A 25,020-nucleotide genomic window follows, 5' to 3' on the forward strand; every position below is an offset into this window, starting at 1 on the left:
AATCCCTCTCACCAGAGCTGCTCCATGTTTATCTAATGTAAACAGAGTAGTTTCTGCATGTTAGATCAGAAGTGATTGGTGCGTTTGTTGACGTCCTTACGTTGTGTCCAATGGTATTATGTATTTTAGAGCTCTGGTGTTTCCACAGTATGCTGATCAGAGCCGATTTTAACGCGGGTCGTGTGCCGAGTCGCTTGACCCGGGTAGACACACATCAGTGAGCTGTTCCCACTGCCACTAAAAGCCCATTGTTCCTGGGTTTAAACAGGTTTTTTGTCCAGAGGGAAAGGGGTATAAATGACTTGACTTTGGTAGGAGAGAAAAAGCAGATGTGTTCACTGTTACACAGTGGATTTGCTTTCTGCGGATCAGCTATAACACCTCCTGCTGTGCGTCTTAAGACCGGCTGACAGGACTGCGACGGGCAAGACAGGTAATCAGCCGCTCACACACATGCACTGAGCTTTTAGTTGAAAAAGACAAAAAAAAAAAAAAAATCAGTTTTAATTTTCACATCTTCATTAGATCTGTCCAGACAGAGCCTTGCTGAAAAAGCAGCACCAGAGAGACAGGGTTCGGGAAGCAAGTATAAAGGTTTAGCATTCCTGTGTGTTTGTTCACTGGAAGAATTTGCTTTATTTCAGATATGGAAGAAAAATAAACCATGAGCTCAGCGTGCAACTCATTTTCTCCGGCATCTGATTCTCACACTCACTGCTCATCAACTGACCTATATACCCCTAATTACACACAGCAGCCCAACAACAGTGTACACAGTAACCATAAATACACACACATCCTAACTAGATCCACGAAGCCGATAAAAACTATTCCCCTCTTTTGGATGTTTGTCCTTGCAGACTTCCATTAAATATAATTGAACATTTTATACTTTTAAAGAAAAGACAATAAGAAAACAATTTATGGCATAAAGCATGGCAGTGGTATCATCATGCTGCAGGGATCCTAGCGACATGCTTTTCAGGATAAATGAAAAAGGGAGCCAGTAAGTTTGACATCTTTGCTGAGATGTTTCCAACACACGCAGGATAATGTTCAGTTGATCTTCTTCTCGATTGAAAGTGGTTGAGAACAACTTTCAGGTGCATTATTGCCACCAACTGGTAAGGAAAGTTAAAAGCTTCTTTAGGGGCTGTTGTTTCATACTCAGAATGTGGGATTCCTATTGAACAATATATGATTTGTGATCATGACAGTTATCTCACCCCATAAAGGGTGAAATAAAAGAAAAACAGAACCGACCACATGAAGACAGATCAGTAACACAGATGACTTCTACTCAGATATCTCTAAGATAAATTCAGCAGCATCAATCACAATGTTTATCTTTTGACCTCCGTATCATCAATGTTCCCCCTTCACTCCAAGCATCCAAAACGCAAAGCTAACTGATAAAAAATAGATCAAATGACTTGAAATAACCACCAAATGTAACACTGATGGATATCATGTACATATGGAACATGGTATGTATTTGTTTGTGCATACATATGAAAAAAAAAACAACCATCTGCTTCAGGACCTAAGGCCATTCTTGGCCTACTACCCTCTTTGCATCTCTCTTCTATCCCGCTCATTTCTCTCTTCTAAGCTTAGCCTGCAGTGGTTTTAAAAGCACAAATAAACCCAGAAACACAAACCCATCGCAAACATAAACATTAAAATACAAAATGTGCTGCAAGACATCCAGCTCAGCTTTTTCTGTAGCAGCTCCGTCAGACACACTCGCACCAAAACGAGGTTAATGAAGATGAATGTGGGGGCACAGTCCTATTGACATCCTGTGTCTCTAATTGTGACCCTGTTCTTCAAGGACACATGGTGGAAAGACAAGCAGGGAAAGGACAGAAATAGAAACTGTGGGACTTTTGGAAGTGAGTGTGTCTCTCGTTTTCTTTAGTGTCAAGCTCAATTAAAGGTAGGACTTGACATTAGCTGGAGAAAACTGAACACCATGAGGAAAGCAGTGAGAAGATAGACGGACAGAGGGAAAGGTCAAGGAAAAACAGGAGGAGGAAGAGGAGAAGGATGAAGGCCACCGGATCAGTGGTCCAGAACGGTAAGCAGACAGAAGACACACGTTCGGTCAAGCAGAGCGCTGCATCAAACCCCCCCCCCCACAAAATCAGAGCCATAAAGGATGAAGACATAAGCACAACCAAGGAGCCAGAGCATTAAACATTTGGCTTTTTAAATTTCCTACCTGGAACAATGGAAACGGTGTCTCTTTCCCATGACACGACACTGACGTACTCCTGCACGGCAGCAGGGATGAGGCACTTGAACACTGCTACGTTGCCCCGCATTGAGCGCTGGTCGGCCACCCGCACAGTGTAGGGTTCCCTGAAAACTACAGATGGAGAAACATTATTTTACAAAAAAACAAAAACACCTTTCATTAAAGTAAGTAAAAGCGCTACATTAAAAACATTGCATTTAAAAAGAGCAGGCATGGATTTTATTACCCTAAAAAGCTTGTTATAATGGATTTTTTTAGCTAGTGTGTAATGTTCAGAGTTTTAATAATCAGTAATCTATAACTTTTTGTTCCCCCACAGTACAACTATGAAAACACAGAAACATTTATGATGCTGAAAAGAGAAGAGAAATGTTAAAATCAATAAGGCTAAAACTGCATCATCCTGCTATAACAACCAGAAGATGCAGTTGATATAAAACAGTTTTTTCTGTGGGTGATTAAAAGAACAAAAAATAACTTTTCTGTCTAATGATTGCCAACAGAGATGTTTGATAAAACTTTGCTGAACTGTTTGTTTTGGCCAGATGAGACGAATTGTGAGCTTTAAAGCTACAAACACTTCAGGTGGGTTTGAAGGTGGAATCTTGAATCCCTCTGTTAGGTGTGGAGGAGGATCTGTGATGCTTTGGGCCGTTTGTCTCTAAAAGGTTTTAGATGCTTGTTGGACTGCATGGCATCGTGAAGATTTAAGAAGATGGTAATAATGGGTAGAAGGTGACACCTTTAAAAAATATGGCAGTTTACTTAAATGCTTGAATAAACAAAAATGTTCGAGTTTCTGGTTTTAAAGGCACAATCGACCTTTTTGACCAGGTTTGTTGATTAATGACTCAGTATCACAACTTTCTTTTAATCACATCAGCCCTTTTATCATATAAAGCTCAGGCTGCCATTAAACAACACAACCAAAGATCTATTTCACTGTTGTGCACAGAACTTCACAAGGAGACGATGCACAGAGGTTCAAAACCCACTGGGATTTATCTGCTGCTTTGGTTTTATGCAGGTTTGGGCAATATTTTACACTCAGCTGAATGAGCAGGAGCTCATTAGCCAAATCACATGAAAGCCAGGATGTATCTGAAGGTTGCTAAGAGACTGGTTCGGAATCCCTTGCCTGGTAACAGACACGGAGATGGTATGCATATATTCTCGGCTGCAAAAGGGGAAACCGTGCACAGCAATTTACATCTCCTTTAAATAGATAATTTAGACCTCTCAGATCGGTTTGGTTCTTGTCTTAATGAATATATTTAAACTTATCGGGAATCTTTGATTGAATTCTAGCTGTTAGCGGCGTGACGCAGTCCTGCGCTCCTCGCCTATCACCGTTCATTGGCAGAGGAAGAGCAAAACCCTCCAGAAGAAAATAAAAATCAACATTATGTCCGACTGTGACCCGATCACCATCACTGCCAGGCCCTGGCACAGGCCACTGGCGGCAGGATGTTTGCTTCATGCTAATCCCCCCCTCGGCTCCTGAGGCTCGGCTTTCTGGTCATGTGGGAATGAAGGCAGCAAACCGGCTGCAGTGTAGGTCAGGGTCCCGGCTCAAATCCCCCACTTGGCGCTTGTGTTAGTATTAGAACGAATATGAGTATTAGTTCAGGCCTGTGTTGGGAGGCAGAATATGGAAACAGATGTTGATGGCTGGAGGGAAGGGGGAGGAACCAAAGTGGCCTTGATGAACGACAGGAGCAGGGTACAGAGCGGGACAATGGACACGGTTTAAAGATAATCCAGCTGAGTGTCTGAACTTTCTGTTCATTGGGTTCTTTTCCTGGAGGACACGAAAACTCAAAATCTCCTTTTTTATTCTAGATTAAATCAAGCTTATTAAAGCAGTAAAAAAAAAACTTAACGAGGAAACACTGATTGATCTGTTTATGAAGGAGCACAACAAAAGCATGTTAAGCTCGCAACGGGGCGACAATCGGAAGCTAAAACGAGGAAACGGGAAGGGAAATAAAACACCAACAGCTCCAACGTCGAGTCCAAAATTAGAGCGCTGCAGTATGATTGATCTTTAGTCTAATGTACAATGGGAAAGTTTTTTTCTCTGGTGTTTGTGAAATAAATCAATAAGTTCTGTGCCGAACAGATTAAGGTATCTGATAGGCTGACAGAATTTAGAAAATGAAAGAGGAACATTTGTTTTAAAGTCGGGGGGCCACACCGGAACACTGTTTTTCCTGAAAGAACATGGGATTTAAAAAAAAAAAAAAAAAGTTTGAGTATTATTATTAGAAATGTTATTTTGTGAAATAGAAGGGCCAGTCATCTACTATAAACTTATCAATTTCTACATTAGTTGCTCATTCTGGAGGACCCTTAATAAAACAATGGCAGCCTGTTAGAATAAATATATTTTTTTCTGTGTTTTACACTTTGCTTTTGCTCTATTTTTTAGCAAACAACGATTTATGTCTATTTACCATAAAAAGACAAAATAACCAGAAGTAGAGACAATAAGTGAATAAGAAACAGCTCTAGACATGTGTCTATAGGAGAAGCTATGAAACAGACTGAGGCTGCTAAGAAAGAGAAGCAAGAAACACTGATGATGTTTAAAAATCAATGTCCTTTCCAAATCCATTCTGAGCAAAAGACAGGCTGGTACCGGCGGTACCGATCCGATACTGGTACTGTGCAAAAACACCTGACGCTTCTTATCATCCTGTGACTCCAGCTTAAATTACCATTGAAATTAGGGTGAAACAATTAATTGGATTAATTATGATTAATAGTTTATCAAAATAACTGTCAACTACTTTAGTAATTGATTCATCGTTAACTGGAGTATAGAGACCCACTTAGAGTAGTAATCATACCAACATTTAAAAAAATATATATAAACATTTGGCATTTAAGATAAAAAAAAATGTTTTTGTCCGTGAAAAATGCTCTATCCAGAACTTGAGGAGTTCTGGATAGAGTTTTAGCTTCACTTGGTATATATACTGTAAAAAATGCTCTTTAAGCAACCTTTTTGTATCCGATTAATAATGGAAAAAATACTATCACTCTGTATAGCCTCTTTTCCACTGAAAATAGTGAGTTAACGTGTGTTTTTCAAACATGGGTAGATCCACTAATGGTAATATCGGTATTTGACTCCCTTGCAACTTGCAATAAAAGCTGATCCAACCCCTCGCTGGCAGCTGAATGGCCTCTGAACCCCTGCAGCTGCGTGTCTGGTGATATCATCACACTTGGTTGGTGTTGATGATGTCATTAGTGCGACAGAAATCAGGAAAGTAAACAATGGAGAGCAACATGCAAGGAAGCCAGGTTTCTCTCTATTATCTGTCTGAATCCCTCTCACCAGAGCTGCTCCATGTTTAACGAATGTAAACAGTTGTTTTTGCTTGTTGGATCAGCAGCGACTGGCGCGGTGTGTTTATGTACGTACGTTGCTTTCAAAGGCATCACGTAATTTAGTGCATCAACCTGGCTCTGGAATTCCCACAGCATGCCGATCAGAGCTGAGGTTCCTACTCCCACTAAAACCCCATTAATCCTTGGTTTAAACTGTTTTTTCACCCAGTGCAAAATGGGTAACAATTATTTATAGACTCCTTGTCAATATAAACCTCTATAAAGAATAATTATTTCAGAAATCTAACTTAAATTTAGCCTTTCTCCTTGTGGAATATGACCAATATGGGGTCAGAGATCATCAACATACGTAATAAATACTTATAGGCACACGTTTATTTAAAAAACACAGAGTAAACTACTCTCAACCTGCATTTTAAATGCATGAGCTCCTTCTCTGCACTCCAGGCTGGCTGTTTATGCGCCGCTGGCGTCTTTTCCATATTGTGCTGTGAAAAAAATGCAATCTTTCAATGTTTAACAATGTTCTGCCTGTTGTTTAAACAGTACAGTCCACCAAAATGGCTGAATACTGCTTGTTAGCAGGGTTTGTATTTACAGCAGCTGAAAAATGGAAGAAAATCTGATTTTCCACCCAGGCAGTCCCCTAGTTATTAAGACAACAGATACTGATACCACAGTAAATACAATGTACAGCTTTAGAGCCTTCTATACATATTCTACATATTATATATATATATGTTTTTGTTTTATTACCGAGTGATATATTTAAAAAAATAGAGTTCCAAGCATATCGCAAATACCTGAATGCACAGCAAATAAAAACAGTACTACGAACACACAAAACTAAACAAACACACAAAACAAATGCAAAGGAAAAAAGTTTGAAAAGAGAATTACTGCCATAACTGAAAAGTGCAAACATGCCGCAAACACATAAATGTTGCAAAGAAATACCACAAGGGAAAATTTCTGCCAGTAAAAGCAAGTTAAGATAAAGTACAAACTAACACTGCATGCTGAACAAGCTCCAGACTCCACTAGAGAACAGGACAGCATCCTGTGGATGTTTTTACCAAGGATCTGGTCCACAGACATTAATTTATAGTCATTTCTAATATCTGTTTGTCTTTGCTACTCTTTATTCACTCATTGCAGCATTTGATCTTTTCATGTCTTTTGTCTAATTATTGTGTTTGTAAGCAGTAATCTGTTTGCAGTGCTTTTTCTATTTGCTAAACATTAATGTATTTGGGCCACTGTGAAAATCCCCTGATAAAACCTTCGGTCTACTCTGACCAGTTCCCAGTTGACAGGAAATTCTCCCAGCATCTCTATTAACCTGGACGAATTTAGGACGTTAAAAGAAGTCAAGTTTTTTTTTGGACCTTATTCACCAGATGGAGAAGCTAAAGGGCTAATGTAAGAGTAAAGTGCGCAGCCTAATCACCAGCTGTGTCTGATAGGTGCGAGGCCTGATGTGGTGCCTGGTGCACATGTTCTCTCTGCAGACGGTGTTCTAGGTCAGCCTGTGTTCAGGCTATTTCAGGACAGGTGATTCCGTTTGGGCTGGGCTTTTGTCAATCACTTCTGCTCTATTTTCTGCTTAAACCACAGTGTTGCTTCTACTCACCAGCTTTGATGCGGATGTTCGGGCTGCGTATCTTGCCCGCCTGGTTCTCGGCGGTGCAGAAGTAGTCGTTGTCGTGGATGTAACTGTTGTAGGCCGAGGGCGAGAATGGGTACAGCTGGAGGGTGCCATTGGCGTGCACGTGGCGAATGTGGGGCACGTCGTAGATGTCGTCACCAGTGGCCAGGTACCAGCGCAGTATGGCGCTGGGGGTGCCCCCTGCAGGACAGGGCAGGGACACCCCCACTGAGCTGGAGTAGGTTACCCTCTGCAGGGAGGCGTTTACAAAGTAGAGCCTGGTAGAGCTAGCATCCTCACTGTGTACTGCAGAGACAGACAAACATAATGACTTAGGAGGACAGGTGCACACCATGCAGGTGGGTTTAGGTTATTGACGAGTCCGACCAGCGCCATCTCTCAGCGCTGAGTCCGACTTGTGGTTTCTGGACGTACAGTGTGAGCAGGTAGATCGCATCAAAGCGTCGAGCTGTACAGTGTAAGAACAAACATTGTGAGCTATGAACTTTTAAACTCTGTGGTTTCATTTTGAGCTCTACTGTAAGTGTGATGAATCGATTATAATTAATACTTAATCGATTGGTATATCAAGAGAGATGCAGAACCAAAGAGCCATTTGCAGCTCTGCAGATATATATATTTGATCACAACATTAAGTGTGGGGCAGTTTTAGTCTTAGGCCCTAAAAGTCTTGCTCTCTATTTGGGTTATGTGGTCTTCATGACATCACTCATGTAAACTGAGAGAACACACCAGAAAAAACAAACAGAATGAACTTCAGCTGTTTTCTATGTTTACTAAAGATTTAAAAAGCTTTCAAATGGTTCAAATATACTTTGACCTTTTTTTCCTAACTATATTTTAGCAGAAATCCAGCTGACCAGAGAGGTTTACTGTGGGCTTCATTTTTTTTTCTTTCTTTTAGTATACAAACTAAAAAGAACAATCTATGTCCTTTCAAAGTTTTTTTTTGTACCACTGATGTATGGAGTGAATTTTGTTACATTATTTTCTAAGGCAAAAAACATATTTGTCAATGAAAAATAGAAAATAAATACAGTCCAGAAATTAAGTTTTAAATAACCTTTAACTAAAAAAATGGGTTTTTGACAAAATTATTCTACTTTTCATATTTTATTTTTTCAAATCGCTTTTAGGGCATTTATCATTTTAAATAATGTTTTTTCAAATTTTTGGTTTTCAGATGAAATTTCACGAACTGCATTTATTTCAGGTCTTGTTTTAACGATGACATTCGCTTCACTTCAGGCCCAACCCAAACGCTCCCTCTTCCCCCGCAAAACTGTTGTTGCTAACGTCCGGCACACAAAAAAATAAATGTGTCTTTAATCCTCTCTTCACAATTTAAAGAAGGGGGATGTGGGAACATAAAAAAAAAAAAAGAAATTAAATAATTTGAAAAAAAAACTGAATCTGAAAAAACAGAAAAAGCTAAAGACAAAACCAGTTTTTAAGATGAGGTTTCTCAAAAATACATTTCTGAATTAAATTTTTCTCAGATTTATAAAAAGTGTCTCCTTGCAACAATAATTGGAACAATTGGACTAATTTAATTTATCTCTGTCTTTGGAACAAAATCAACTCCATATGAATATATGTATGTGCAACTATTGAAAAACTAAGACAACATTTAGGGCTAAAGCTATAGATTGATTTAGTAATTCATTGATCTGATGAAATTAATTTACAATGAAACAATTATAAAGAAACTGTATTTACCCATTTCTCGAACATTTAAAAAAATATATATTTTATGGATTCAGATCAAATTAACAAGCTTCTTAGTAAAGATTCTTAGTAAAAATACCAAGAAGTATTTCTTTGTAGTTTCTAACTTTTAAAGATTATTTATTATAAATGAAAGCAGTCGGACAATGTTTAATATTTGTATTTCACATTTCGCTCCTTCAAACTGGGTTATAGGTTGTATTATCACATGTGATGGAGGTTCCCTCTGTTGCAATAAAAGAAAACAAGTTCAGAGGGTGGGACCGCTCTTCATACGTGTTGCAAAAAATAATCATAACAAATGTATGTCAAACGTCCAGCTGCAAACATCAGTCATGTGACTCAGAAAGCCAGGGATTTGGGCTAAAGCCTGCGACGGTTTAGGTGGAAGGGCGGAGTCTGCTACCTCCATACAGTTTGTGCGCATATTTCACAAAGACAAACATAGAGAGACGGGGAGGAGGGGAAAACTCGCTGATAGGTTATGTGATTGGAATTTCTATGCCAGACGCAGAGATTTAAGTCCATTTAATCTCCTTACATATTTACACAAACACCCACACACACACAAATATACACACATAGCCATGTTATTCATAGGACCTCAGATTAAACACACACACCTCCAGCAGAAAAGGAAAAAGGAGAGTTTATTGAGGATAGATGGGGGTGGGGGGGGCAAAGTTTGGGGGAGATTAAAATAGAAATTAGTGGGGGAGACACGTCTGATGGACAGCTGTGGTTTTTAACCACTGCTGACTACCCAGAGGAATTTAGGACCAATTTGTTTTAAACATCCTAAAACATACTATAAAGGTTTTGGTCTAATGTCAAAAATGAAAACTCCCCCTTTAATTTGCAACCGAATCAAATTATGACATTTTTATCAAATACCATAAATGATCCAAACACTTTTCTCCATCCCTGATTGGCTGAATTTTCTTTCCTTTTTATCTACTCGACATTAATTACCAGAATGAACATAAACATCCTTAAGTCGGTTATACCATACATTTCTGTTCTAAACCATAAAGTGTTTAAGAAGTATTATTTATGAATAATTCAACATTTATTTGGTCTTGAATAAATTGTCCATGTTCTGATAAATTTGAAAATACAAAGTTGAGGCATTCCATAAATAACAAATACTATTCAAATTGCCAGTGAATACATTTTTTAATGCGATAACGCTGAAAACAACATGGATGTAAACAAATGAGATATATCCATAATTCAGCCAAGGCTCTAGAGGGCGCCCCTCCCCCAACAGGTCCATTCTTCTTCGTCTTTTCACTAGAAAAAAAAAAGTTCAGCGGGGGATCACAGGTGTGTTTGATTTCAGCGGCTGATTGTGAAAATAAGGAAGCTGGAAGAGTTTGGCTATGGATTCAAACAGGTCCAGACTTCTCACTTTAGTGTACACTCTGTCGCCTAGCAACCAGACACTTGACACACCTAGCAGGCAAAGTGTGGATGCTGATCTTCTCATTACCGTTTTGGGTGCTAATAACATTTTTGAGGATCTTCAGCAGCAGTACTATCATCTCAGATATCAGATTTATTGTCCCCACACTGCAAAAATATTAGAATCTGAGCTTAAATGTCAGCCAAACCCATTTACACATGGACAGATCAAACCTTTCAATAAACCAAACATTACTGCCACATATCTGACTCAGTAACCATTTAAACAACTATTTTCATAAATTTTATATGGAACTTTTCACATACTTGTTTTATATTAAACTGCACTTCCAATATTCACCACTGTTTGGCGCCATTCTGCTTTTTTCTCAGAGCATGGAGCAGCTGGCTTGCTTGGACTCGCAATGAATCATGGGATACCCAAGGCTACAGAGAACACAGCAGACCTGTCCTTCAAAACCGGCAAAAAGAAGACTGCGCTTGTTGACCGCATAACAAGGAGTCTTCCAATCCCAACAGGCCTCGGAGCCACGCTATGACGTGATCGGCCGACGAATCTGGTCTTCCCAGTTTTAAGAAATATAACAAAAAAATTTCATAATTGAAGCGTAAAACTTAGAATTGAATAATAGACTTTTTTAACTGCAGTATTTTTTATTTTTGGAATATTTGTGCGATTTGATGGTTAATCGAAATGCACCTTCTGTTTAAACATTTAAACATCAGGCCCACAGTCAGTCACTCAGTAATTAGTAGATTCAGTTCAGCACTGTTCTCTGCTCCTTTACTGGTGCAATCCTCTGCGTTGCTCCCCTTCGTTTCATCCTGCATTTGAGCTTTTTGTTCTTCTCTGTCTCCCTGCCAGCCGCCATGATATTGACTCATCTGTAAATTCCTTTTAGTAAATAAATATTTTGCACATTGGTCCACAAACCCCGAAACCACACCACGACAGTGACATGAGGAAAAGTTGGGCATCGAAAAGTAGAATAAAAGGACCTGTGCTTACATTTTAAAATCAAACAATATTTATTCCACATGAACAACAAAACCTATTCACACATTCTAATTCAAACAAAAACCTCATAAGAAATGTTTTAACTTGTTAGTTAAAAGACGGGGATGCATGGACTGATCAGGCCAATTGGGTGTGGATTTTTCGGTGATTGGCCTATACCTGGATCCTATCCACCAATCTCATCCTCCTCTGCAAAGGTTTTAAAACAAACCACTGTAAACTTTGATTTATATTTGCCATTAAGCGATGTTAAACACATTTTTTTATTGTTCCACAGGCCTAGTTTAATGTTTTTCCCTGAGAAAAGATGCAATATTATAACAAATGACAAAAGAATGAAAAAAAGTGGGAAAGGTCAAAATTCGAGTCGGCCCGTCAGGCTCTTTAAAGATCAGTAATCTGTGATCGGGCAGAAACCTGCAAAATTTAAAATAACCCAAACAACCAAGATTATACTGTCTTTGTATTTTTATTTGTTGAATTGTCAGTTCGGAGCAGAGATGGGGGATCTGGAGTCAACTGGTCTATGTCATGTATTTTTTCTGCCAAGATCCTGAACCAGGTGAGTCTAATCTGCACAGGTTAAACCAGATTGGACTCTCCTGGTTCAGTAGCTGGGCAAAACAAATACATGACATAGAAATGAATTGCTGATTCCAGGTCCTCCATCTCCTGTTCGGATAGAAGAGAAAGAAAAATCTAAATTCTCATGAATAACTATGAGGAAATAAATGTAATAAAGGAGGAGCAGCTAGAAAAAGATGGATTTAAGATCTGTTTAAGGGATAGGTAATCGGTTCTTACATTAATCCAGATGATAGGTGGAAATTTGACCGTGATTTCCTTCAATCAGAACTATTTTCTTGGCGATATCACAAAAAGTTAGTCCACTTAGTTTTTATGAAATGTGCTGTTGAAAAACCTTTAAAAGGCAAAGAGTCCGTAACATTGGGAGGCTGCAGCCCAAACAAGAGGAGAGAGGCTGTAATAATTTTGTCCAAAAGGAGAACAGAAGCAGAGAGCGTGGATGTTTGGAAGCTGCAGGAGGAGAAGGTGATCCAGCCTGACTCAATAAAGAAGAATAAAAGAAGCCGTGACAGAAATCTCAAACGTTTCCAAAGGCTCTGACAAAGACAGAGGTTTTAAAGGGAGATTTGAGGGCAGTTAGAGGTTTACTGCAGCAGACTTCAGTGGGCAGGGGGGGTCGGTTGACTGGGGGGGAGGCTTGGATAGGAAAACGGCTTTTTCTCTCTTTCTAACAAATGTGGATAGTGGGCAGAGCAGAAAGCAGGGATCTAAGGGAACAGGAGGTCATTAAGTCTAAGTTTTAGGGTGTTTGCTGTCAAGCTCTGGGTTAAAGTCTTTTTTTTTTTTTTTTTTTTTTTTTTTTTAGACCAATCAGAGACTTTCCAGGGTTACAATAGGAAAGACCTGATTTTAAGACCAGAAATATGTTTGACATTAAAGAAACTTAACCAGAGAGGCAAACAGGGTTGATAGGACTAAAATTTTAACTAGAAATAGAAAACAAATCAGCCAGCTTATATTTGGGGCTAATAATATAGGGCAGTATATGCATGTGGTCTCTAGTTCATTAGCAAACATGCTTTGAGCGTGCAGACACTGCAGACCAAACGGATTTGGAGTCATCATTAATGCCGACCTGAAGTAGAAACTAAGAGGTATGGCCAGTAATTCGATTTATTTTTAGAACATCTTCAATCAAGAGACAGGCCTTAGATTTTAGTAACTAGTTAAGATTTACTGTAAAACATTTTTTTTTCCGGGTGCATTTGCTTCTGTCACAAACTGCCATGTTTTACTGTGTGGTTTTTAAATAAAGCTGAGTGACTTTAATTGGTTTCATTAGTTTAATTGATCTACAGAACAATAAAAAATATAAATGTTGAAATTATCTAACCCAGTTATTTGAACTGGTTCCACTAAACCAGGTTTAACTGGAAAATTAGTTTATTACATTTAATCAAAGCAATAAAATAACTAAATAATCTCTGCAAAGTTGAAACAAACTGAGCTAATCTGGTCTAATTAAGCCCAAATAGAATCTGTTAAATGTAACTTTGCTAGATTAGGCTTTTTGAACCAAAGTCTACAATGAACTCAGTTTGCTTTTTTAAAATTATGTTAAAAATAAATACTTAACTAGATTTAGACGAAGCTGTTGGCATAACTCTGTTAATTGAATTCAATATTTGTGCCTCAGGATAAATTAGAAGCATGTTTATAGCCCCCCCATCCTCCATTCTCTATGAATAAGACCAAAAACCATCTGATCCTGACAGGGATCTTTTGAACAGGGGTTGCAGTTAAAACCTTTTTGTTTTGTTTTTTGGACAAAGGCCAAAGTCAATACTTTATTTTCATCATCAGTTCTCAGGTGAATATATGTGCTATGAATTAAACTTCTGAATAACACTATAACAACATAGATTTAGTCGGGTGGCATGAACCTGAGTCACTGTGGTTAATAGAGTCGCACGTGACTATATTAGCTCCAAAATTCTTTTACGCAAAACACAAGGAAATAATTATATTATTATACTATTTAAACGTTATTGAACAGTTCTCCACAACCATTACACAAAGAACACCACATCAAAATAACACTCTAAAGACTATGGTTACGTTAAACTGCATAACGGCACCATGCTCTTACTTTGAGCTACAGGCAGGGCGCCATGCCAGGTTACAGGTGTCCAAATGTTGAGGTGCGCTCTGGGGTCGTTGGAGATAAAGGCTCTCATAAACGGACAAATCCGAAATGCGTTTCTGTGCCATATTTACTCCTCGTTTCTGTCATTAGACTATATAGATTTAATAGTCTGCTGCCGCAAATGAGAGACCACACTCTAGCTTGCTTGACGTTACCACGACTACTCAACTTCCTTGTGTTGATTAAGCCTCAAAATATTAAATTAAAAACCAAATAAACGTAATAGAAAAATAAAAAAGGCAAAATCATTTCCCCAAAATATTTATGAGAAATGTATGAATTGTGCAAAATATTTTTAATACTTTTTTTTTTTTAATCTCGCTCTTGCCACTACGGGATCCATGGCAGCATCCCCGCTTCCCGCTGCCATGGATCCTGATTAAATAAGGTTATTTACACCGAGCATCCATCTAGAGTAGATAGTTTTTAGTCCTTTCTGAGCCTAAATAGAATTCCAGCAAAAAGTAAATTCTTATTCCTAACAAATCTCAATCTATTTATAATATCATTTTTACTTAGACTGTGTAGATACTAGGAATCAGTATCAGTCTTAATAAGAATGTTTACTCCCACATCCATCAACTTAACATTAAATCTTAATGCCTCATCAGCTTCACAGAACACCAACGTTCAGACTGGATTCAAACCCAAAGGAGCTTTAACTGAAACAGCTCTGAAAATATATTCTATAACAAGGTTTCTAGTTTACCACCTACTCCTAATCGTACCTGTATGGTTAATGTAAATGTACATAAAGCGCTTTATTTACTAACAAACTGAGCAAAATCAAAGCATAAAACATGATCGGGAATTCCATTTTACAGTAATTTTCTTTTTCATTGATCTGATTTGATGATCAAATATCATCTTTTGTCCTCAGTTGGAATTATAAATTCATTATAATTACCAGAAAATAGAGTTTCACCAAACATTTTACTTGTTGCAGGACTTTACTGCTTTTGCAGAAAAATACTTATTTCTATTTCAACGTTATCTTCCCTTCTGCATTACTTACAGAAAATCCTGCAGCACCTTTAAGGTTTGGTTTCATTTATTCAGAAATGTTTGTTTCTGTTTAAACTAAGACTTAGAATATTACTTCTAAAATGGTCCCCCCAAAAACACAGCTGCACAGTTTTGGGATCAGTTAATATGTCAAATTAACCAGCATAGACTAATATATATTGGTCGATCTGTCATTTTAAGCTCACCAGAGCCTACCTGCTAAACTAAAAAACCTACTTTAGATTTAATGTGTCTTTAAAGAGTCTAATATTTTCAGTTGTTCTTATTTGTATTTTCTTACAATAATTGAATTAAGATAAAATCTGACCTTTTAAATAAAAATCTTTCTCAGATAGACATGAAATAAGAGAGAAATAAGATGCACAAGAATACAGAGCCACCTTGAACGTCTCTACCTTGTATTTCTTCTGAAAAAAATAAAATAATTTAGAGTTTCTTTACAATTCTGTTTTAAAGGTCTGCTTTGTCAGGAAATGCTAGTTAGACGTCAAACATTCAAAAGTAGAACAAGCAGAACTTGTTTTTTAACAGTATGCTTTAAAAATATATTTTTTTCAAACTCTTTTGTGGAAAAAAAACACATCATTAACCAGCAATGTTTTTATTGTTATTGCAGTTTTATTAATGAACAATGGAGCCCAACACTGCAGATTATGTTCCATGAAGGGAAGACCAGTTTTATGGATTTCATCAGGATGGTTAAATTAATGTCTGATGCTTTCTTAATTAATAACCTGAGTTATTATGTAACGATTATTATCATAGACTGTATAATTTTAACATAAAGCTTTCTTAAACATATTTCTGTTAATCAAAGCTAGATATTTTAAGTCTGAGCAGATTAAACTTATCAAAATATATAATGATTTACTGTAACATGTAAATTATTATTAAAAATTTTAATAATGTCATTATTTTTGTTACTTCAAATAAAGGGGATCCTAGGTTTGAGTCAATCTGGGCAGCATGTTACAGATGGTATATGAAAATATGTCTGGCAGTCCAGTGGTGGGCTCCAAAAAACCAGGTCAGACCCCGCCCCCCCCAACCCCCACCCCACAGATTACTGATATTGGCCCCTAAGCATAAAGCCCATATTAAAGATTGCAATATCTATAATCTCCCAATGGGAGGACAGCAGGAAAGTAGGGAAGTGAGGGGTCGCTCGGGGGGGTTGGGGCGGTGTTGCGGGCAGTGAAAGAACCTCTCATTCAGTAGATTATGTGCCCTGGAGGCATTTGGGCATCGGGGGGCAGTGGGAGTGATGGTGCTGGAAGTGGATCAGAAAGAACTCCCAGTAGTCGAAAGCATGTCAAAACACATACATAACACAAATACACACAGATAAAAACCTTCACATCCGCTCTGGTGTCAGCCATGTTGGATGGAGCCAGCATGGCTTTCAGCGCAGCATCCGATAGGTTTAGCTCTGTCTTCATCGATACACTTTCTAACAACTTGAATTCCATAAAAATAGCAGAAAATCTTTAACGCTTTCTCTGTTTATACAAATAAATTCCAAAAATGTCCCCTAAAAGCTGTTTGAGGGAGAGAGTTGGTCTGGTGAAATTCATCTGAAAGTACTGATGACGGCATATTGATTTCATGTAATTTTGCATTAAAATCCTGCAGCAGGAGACACAAGGTGGTTCTGAGTTATTAGGAAATATAATAAAAGTATCCAAGTATCCTACATTTAGTAGCTTCACAGCAGCATGCTGATTACCAGCCAGGATAAACTTAACTCCATGTGGTGACGTCAGAAGAAGAACACTGTTGGAGCCAGCTTAGCATTCAGTAATGGAGATGGATGGAAACACTGAGGATTGTTCCAGAAAATCTATTCAGGAATTGGTTTGTTTGGTTCAACCATCAATAAGTGTTGATGCTGAGGGACAAGGAGGCATCACACCTTCCAGGTCAGAACCATCCAGACCAAATTACGTCTGTCTATCAACATCTCTTTTCCAAAAATATTGCAGTATATTGATAGTCTTGAAGGGCAAATGAAACCTCACACACTTTCTGGAGCTGCTTTAAATTATTTTTTTCCATTAAGCTCAAATAATTCATCCTGAAAATGGCATTAACTGGCTGAAAAGTTCTCACAGTGAGGTGACATAGATACAAGTATTTAATTTCTCATTAGGGCTGCAACAAAAGAGTATTTTTCAAATTGATTAATCTGTCGATCAACATTTCAATTAAGGATCAGAGAGCCAAAGGTTCCTTAAAGAAGATTTTATATGAAATTAAACCAGGTAAAACTAAATGTTTTCCACTTGAGGAGTTCTACTGATACACAGATGAAAAAAGTTTTTTTTTGTCTTAAAAGCAAAATGTTAAAAAATTGTTGTTGTTGTTTTGTTTTTTTTTCTTTACAATTTTTGTATAATTGCTAAATGGGTCGCTATGTCAGCTAAAGACACATTTTACAGTCTCTATTCTCCAGTTAACTATTAATCAATTACTAAATTAGTTGACAATTATTTCAATAAATGATTCATCTGATTAATTGTTTCGGCTCTATTCCCTCTGTCTTCTATATATGCTCAAATTAAATTAGGTATAAATTACTAAAATACATGAAGAAAGTTGAAGTTTTGAATAAACAACTAACTAATAAAATTAGGAGAAAGTATGCATGTTATTCAAAGTCAAAACAAAACAAAAAAGAAAATTATTTAAAGCTAAAAAGTAATAATTACAGGGATATACAGTCAGAAATGTAATATATTATACATAACTGTTATTTATCATCATCTACGAGCTCAGCCTCTTAACCTTAATATTTGCGTTGCCTTAGAATTCGTTATTTATAATTACATAGGAGCGGGTCTCGCAGCCATGGAGGCAGACATCTTTGCGCTACGGCAGCGCAGAGCCAACAAACTAGCGATTGCGAGATCGCCAAAACGTCACAACGATGTAGAAAAAATAACGGGTATATTTATTATCTTAAGTCTACATGAAATCTATAGCCTACACAGACTAATGAAATACTATCTGTAAAATTATCTATGTAAACAAACCTCATCACTTGAGAAGGTAGGTGATGCGGACGTCGTGGAAGACATTTTGTCCCGTAACGCTCGCCGTACTGTTGGGGGGAGAAGCGGTGGGGGGGAGATGTTCATGTTGCTACAGTCTGCAGTCTGACCGCTAGATGTCGCTAAAAGTTACACACTGTAGCTTTAATTAATAACTACTCTTCACTGGATCAAAAACAAAAAACAAAACACAGATTACAGTTTCATTGCTAACAGGAGCAATTAGGAAGGAGTCTAATAAAGGAAAGCATCAATATCAGATGTGCACAAACAAATCCGTCAATTTGGACTTCAAAACTCCAATGATTTTTTCTGATCACTGAACTCACCATATGTAAAAACTTGTTTAGAAATCCACACCCTTAAGTGTGGATATGGTTTGTTTTTACCTTTTTCAGTAATCAGATATATTCATTGCTTTTCTTTTCCAAAAGAGCTTCTGACTTGAGTTCTTTACTAGTTAGTCATGGCTCTTATTTTTTCATTTTTAAGGCTCCCGAAATAAAAAAACAATATCCTAAAGCTTTTGAGTATTTTTAAAACATTATCATACAGAATTTTTTAGTATCAGTTTCAGAGCCACATAATAAGAATTGCCGTTGATAAGAGAGAGAGGCTACATGAGACAAGAGCAGTGAACCCTTTGGCGAAGCGTGGATACTTTTGAACAAAAAACCAGCATTAATCCTGACGACACTAAGGATTTTCGACATTGTTTGCACATCCTTTTTTTTTGCATCCTGTAACTCTGACGTACAAAAAGATCCTCAGAGAGAAGAGTTTCGCTGATGTCCCGCATTAATGTGAAGTTTTCATTCTCTAAAGAAAAACAAAAGCACTGTACAACTGTCACACTAAATTAACTTACGAATATAATTTCTAATTGTGCAGTGCGATAGAATGCTAAAAGATTTTTTTGATGACACATTTTTAATTGACATATATAAAGTAAATTTTACTAAAACTAGATTTTTTAATCATAATTACTGCTTATGTTTCTTTTTTGGGTAATTGCATTTTGTAGATTCTGTGTGCTCGTTTATTCCTTATGTAGCTATCCAACTTTTAATGTTTATTCCTTATAATTGGATCCTGTATTTTTACATTTCGACAAAAAACTTTTGTTTTATAAAAACAAAACTGGTTATGATGAAAAGTTATGCAATTAAATCAATCATAGATTGTTGGAGCTGGTGAAGTCATCACAGATTTACCAATATCCATTGCTGTTTCCAGTGGTTTCACTAGTGACCAAATCCCATACACCAACTTGCCTTTTAGCTCTACCCCTCAATTTTGCTCATTCCCGTGAGGTGAGGGCAGTGGTGTTCCAATTCCTCTTTGCTTCTAGGGGAAGTGGACATAACAAGGAGTAGGGGTTATGAATCTACTGTAATGCTTAAAAACAAGAGATTTCAGGTGCTGATTTGCAGAGGAAGGGCCACAGACAGGGACAGGAATCTTACAGAGTGACTCAAAGTTTTCATTTTTTTTTTACTTTTGAAAGCCAAACAAAGCTACTGGCATTGGCGTTCTGGTGTTTAAACTGCTCCTGTTTAAACAGGAGTGTGTTTTGAAATTTAAACATGGGCAGCAGGAAATCAGTATGAGAACACTGGCAGACAGAGCACCAGAGACTGCTAGCCATTCCCCTCTCTGGAGATAAGGAACCACGGTGGGAAAAACAGCACATCAGAGCGGGGACAGAGGGCAGCAGCTTGCAGCTGCTAGCTCAGAAGGAGAGCAAGGGGGCACAAGCGGGAGAGAGAAAACATCAGTTGGTCGCTGTCTGTGCTGGAGGTAGGATGATGAAACAGTCCTTCTAGGACTAAACTTTAGGAGCATTTTAAAAGCCACCAAAAATGTTAAGAGCAATAATTTCTAAATCTTCAATTTTGATTAAAAAATGGCATGTTATTATGTAATTCCGTCCTATGGCTTTGTAATTAGAATATTTATTACACTATAAACCAGGGGTCACCAACCTTTTTAGGCTGAGGGCTACTTCATGGCTACTGAGTCATAGGAAGGGCTACCAATACTGATCTATGAACTGGAGGGATCAGTGTTCACCTACAGTAAATCTCATCCATAAGAAACTAATTTTTATTCTTATTTTATTCTTTTATTCATTTCTAATTTTCATTTTAATATTGAAACCACTGAAATATGATGAAATAGTTAACATGATGAAATAATACATAAATGATTAAAAGAATAAAACAAAAATTAAACTTAACCCACTGAGTGAGTTGTTCTGTTTTCAGAAGACGAAGAGGGCCCCCCATGTGGTCCTTGAGGGCCTCTTGGTGCACCGCGTTGGTGACCCCTTTATAGTATAAACTGCCAGCTATAGTATAATAATTACTTTCAAAGACTAATCATACCTGATAAAGGAAAAGGTTAGTTTACCAAGCTCAGCTTAATCCAGTTTTAGGTCCAATGCTTGATTTTTTTATTTTTTTAATAAGCTTTGTCTCTTATCTTATGGTGGCTTATATCATAAATACGCAGTGGATTATGTACCACAATGTCAACTTTGCAGAGAGAGGTGTCCTAATTGCTAGGGAAGATTATGAAACCCTCACAATTGCGGCTTTATTTCTAGGGTGTGCGGGTAGTGAGTGGGGGCTAGTTGTTGAAAGTAGGGAATGTATTTTATGCTTTAATTACATAAAATCTGACCTTTTCTGGTTTTAGACAAAAAAGGAATAGACATATTTTGAATCTAGAAGTGTATTTCAGATCTTTTCCAGAAATATTACGTTTTTAAATAAAAAAACAGAACAAATTAGAGCAGATTTATCTCTGCGTAGCTGGTTTGTCACCAACTGGACATTTTGCAAAAAAATGAATAACACACAAAGTCAGAAAGTTAAAACCACATGACTTTAAAATCATTTAGTTTTGCAGGAACATGATGGCAGCGTTATAAATGAGCTACCACTGATATGTCGAGCTTAGGAGGATCCTGCTAGTCGTTTGGCTGCTAACTTTGCTGAAGTTGAAATCTGACTTCTTGTTGGTGGAAAGCTAAAGATAGCTGCTTTTTTAAGGAATATGGATGTTTTTGTTCACCTTTAGTTCAACTTATTAAATAAGAGTAATTTCTACACGTGTCTCTAATTTCTGTCTTTATGAGTTTATAAAACACAAAGAGGAACTTCTGCAACTCTTTTATTAACTCAGAATTAGAAAAACTAATTTTAATTTGACCAGAGTTTTAAAACACAACTTTATCTTATCTATTTTTTTTCATAATCACTTATTTCTTGTTTTATGTACTTAAACTATGTTTATTTTCTTGTCTAGCAATTTCAGGTTGGAAGGTAAAGCTAGCAGCGTGACTTTCAAACAGAGGCATTGTAGTCCAACTTTTGCCATTTTAGTACAAAAACTTTACTTCATAATATCTACATTTCACTTGCAAAAATACTTTATTACTTTTGGAGTATTTAGTTAAATGAAAGAAAAGATAATAAAGGAAAATGTCACACGAAATTATCTCTATAAAGAAAACTATTTTACAAAAGACACCAAACGCACATCCTGGTACAAAACACAAGTTTTAAAGTCATTAAAAATGCACAGTTTACACGGGTCACTGTGTCATACGTCTTATTTTTCATAACCAAAAAATTTGTCTTAAATATAACTGAGCAATCTCTATAGCTATTTTGCAATACCAGAGGTCACGGATTAGCGGACCACGGTCCGGATCTACCTGCTGGCTAATGCAACCCCGATCTGATTTAAAACATTTGGAAATTACCGCATGTTGTCCGACAGCAGTGCCGAATTTCACTTGCACCACTTCTCCTGTTTGTACGGTAAAGCCCTCAAGGACCAGGCTACACGTGATGCATATTAACCAATGAGCTGTGTTGGTCAGGGCTGTTGCCACTAACTACTTTTAGATACAGCAGGCAAACCTGTGGCAAGCCGGCAGGTGATTAGAAAGCATGAAAGAAAGTTTAGACTGCTGGAAGAAGCACGGTGAACCAATGACAGAAAAGTGCAATGGCGTGCTCAGAGATGATCCTGAGTATGTTTGGCTCAACCTACTGCTATGAAGCAGGATTCTCCACCATGGACATATTCAAATATATATATATATTGATCCAGGCTAACGAATGGGCACCTTGAGCTTGAGAATGGCTTTGTCGCCATTCAAACCCAGGTTTAAAGCCTTGCAGGTCAGCCCAAAGCCCACTTCTCTCATTAAGCCATAAAAAAGAAGAAAAAAGAAAACAAACAAACAGCCAGTTCAGGTGTTTAATAAAATATGTGAATCAGGAAATTGTCTAAATACCAAACTGAACGATTGTTGTTCTCTACTTTTGTTTATTCGGATCGCGCTGATTTTTAATTGATTACCCCTGTCCTATAGGCTTAGGCCCCGTCCACACGAAGTCAAAACGAACACGAAACGCTGATATTTTCCAAAACGTTTGTCGTAAAGATGGAGACGTAAAATAAATGTGATCGTCCACACGAATGCATGAAAACGCTGCAAAATGTATGCCAGGCCTGTAAGTGGCGCTGTGGTGCCAAAGCAAAAATAAGCGACTAAATGTTGGGCATGCGCACTAATATTTATATATGGTTGCCCTGCGGGTCCATTTTCGTGGTTAAGTCAAATTCAGATGCTGAACTATGTCATTGATATTGCTCTGTTCTTCCTGGAGATATTCCAGAAGAAGAAGATTCTGTTGTAAGCCCGACAGCAGGGTGAGTAGCATGAGCAGCAACCATTACACAGTATGGCGCCATTGTTGTTGTGATACTGTGTCGCGCATGCGTGTTTAGAGGCGACGCTATGACGCATGCGTGTAAAAAAAAAAATGCGGTTAGAGCTTAAAGATGGAAACGCGAAAACAGCGTTTCAGAATCTTCCCACTCTGAAGGCTGAATAAAAAAAAGATCGTTTACAGACCCCCGAAACGCCGGCTTCGTGTGGATGAGAGGCTGGTTTGGTGAAAAATTTGTGCGTTTAGGCCAGGGTTCGGGTTCGTGTGGACGGGGCCTTAGGCTGCTGGAGGACATAGGGAGCCCTTTTTCATCATTCCGCTTCATTTTATCTCTATTCTCCCACTCTGCAGAATTTGTTAGTTCAATCTCTAACGTTACGCTCTCTCTGCTTTTTCTCATCCTAGTAGGAGGAGAACATTATCTGGTCTGTTCCTGTTTGGCTGTGACTCCAACCTGGAGAGAAAAATCACCTGTGCTGCTGCCATTAACACCTTTGTTTTTAGATGTTGGAGCTTGGCCTGTTTTTCAGTGTAGTCCCGTTTCTCTAACTGTGACTAACTGGACTAACTTGTGTATCTCTGCTTCTTTTTCTATGTCTGCTTCTGTCTCCTTGAACCCCAGTCAGCCTCAGCAGATCGCCGCTCACACTGAGTCTTGTTCTGATTATGATGGAGGTTTCTTCCTGTTCAAAGGGAGTTTCCCTCTCCACTGTCACTACAAGCATGCTTGGTGTGAGGGATTGCTGAAGAGTCAATGACTCGATGCAATCAACTGGTTTTTCTTAGATAGAAAACTGAACAAATCTGACAGGATGATCTGGTTAAATTGTCTCTGTAAAGAGCCTTGGAATGACATTTGTTGTGAATTGGTGCTATATAAATAAATTTAACTGAATTTAACATAAAAAATGGAGGATATCATAAATTGCCTTTTAAAATTGTAAACTAAAATATTTCCCTTTAAATGTGTTCATTTAAGAATACTTTTGATAATTAAATGTTGGGAATAATGTTGTAAAAAGAAAAAACTGTTGCTGCCCAGGCTTTGCAGCATGGTGAACAGTTGATACCCTGGCATTCATAGTGGCGCATAGTTTTCTTGAAGGTGTTACTGCAGCTCCTCTGCACCCAGGAGGCTTCATCAGCCTCATTCAGACACAGCCCCGGAGAGAAAACCAGCCGTTACAGGAAGGTGTTGGCGGCGCTGATGGCACCGCTGGAGCTGCAGCTCAGGCTGTCAGAGTCGCAGGAACTATTTTACACGCCCTGCCAGTGAGCCATGCATGAATATGTATGGCGGAGAAGCAGAAGTCATAACCTATGCAAGGTTTCATCATGCATAATGCAGCTGATCTACGCCTCTCCAGGATGCGAATGCACACAGACACACTCTACGTTCACAGCTGTATCGTGTTGACGAGGAGAAAACAAACTCCACAGCCCCCGAAATGATTCAAATTCACACATTTTCCTACAATTCCAAAGGAAATGTGCCCAACCGAAGACAAAACATCCTCATGCTTATCTCCTCTCACAAATTTCGACCTAAAAATGATGTCCAACACATCAATAGGTCTGGACGCAAAAGGTCAAATCTAGAATTTGATTTCTGCACGTAGATTAGCAGCGTGAGCTGTCAGGAAAATCTCTCTCCTCTTTTCCCCCCCGCTCTGTTTTATAACCAGCTTCATTTTCAGTTTTTTTCCCTCTTTGCTTGGCCTGCCATCTCGCCATCACTCATCCGTCTGCTGTTTTCAGGACAGAAAGTTGTGTTTTGATTTGGGTGGCAACTATGTATGGGAGGATAACCTGGAGCAGGGTGAGGGAAGGGAGTCGATGTGGGGGAATGCAGACAGGTGTAAACATGTATGTGTGTTGGAGGGGGTCCGAAATGACGGCAGCAGTAAGTTGGAAGGTCGCTGAAGTTGGATCTGATCAATGGGGGGGCTTCTCTCTATTCCCCTCCCTTGTCCCCAGCAATCTGTTCCCCCAAAATCTT

General features: G+C 38.2%; 1 protein-coding gene across 1 annotated transcript in view; it reads right to left on the reverse strand.

Moving 5' to 3' along the window:
* Window positions 1-25,020, reverse strand: part of LOC107087877 (Down syndrome cell adhesion molecule-like protein 1 homolog) — a 97,596-nt gene that overhangs the window by 68,705 nt on the left and 3,871 nt on the right. Inside the window, 2 exon segments of the mRNA XM_015379698.1 lie at window positions 2,225-2,371; window positions 7,254-7,574. Of these exon segments, the coding sequence (XP_015235184.1) occupies window positions 2,225-2,371; window positions 7,254-7,574 (468 nt within the window).

This window comes from Cyprinodon variegatus, unplaced genomic scaffold, assembly GCF_000732505.1.
Source record: "Cyprinodon variegatus isolate N-32 unplaced genomic scaffold, C_variegatus-1.0 Scaffold198, whole genome shotgun sequence".
Taxonomy (NCBI): Eukaryota; Metazoa; Chordata; class Actinopteri; order Cyprinodontiformes; family Cyprinodontidae; genus Cyprinodon; species Cyprinodon variegatus.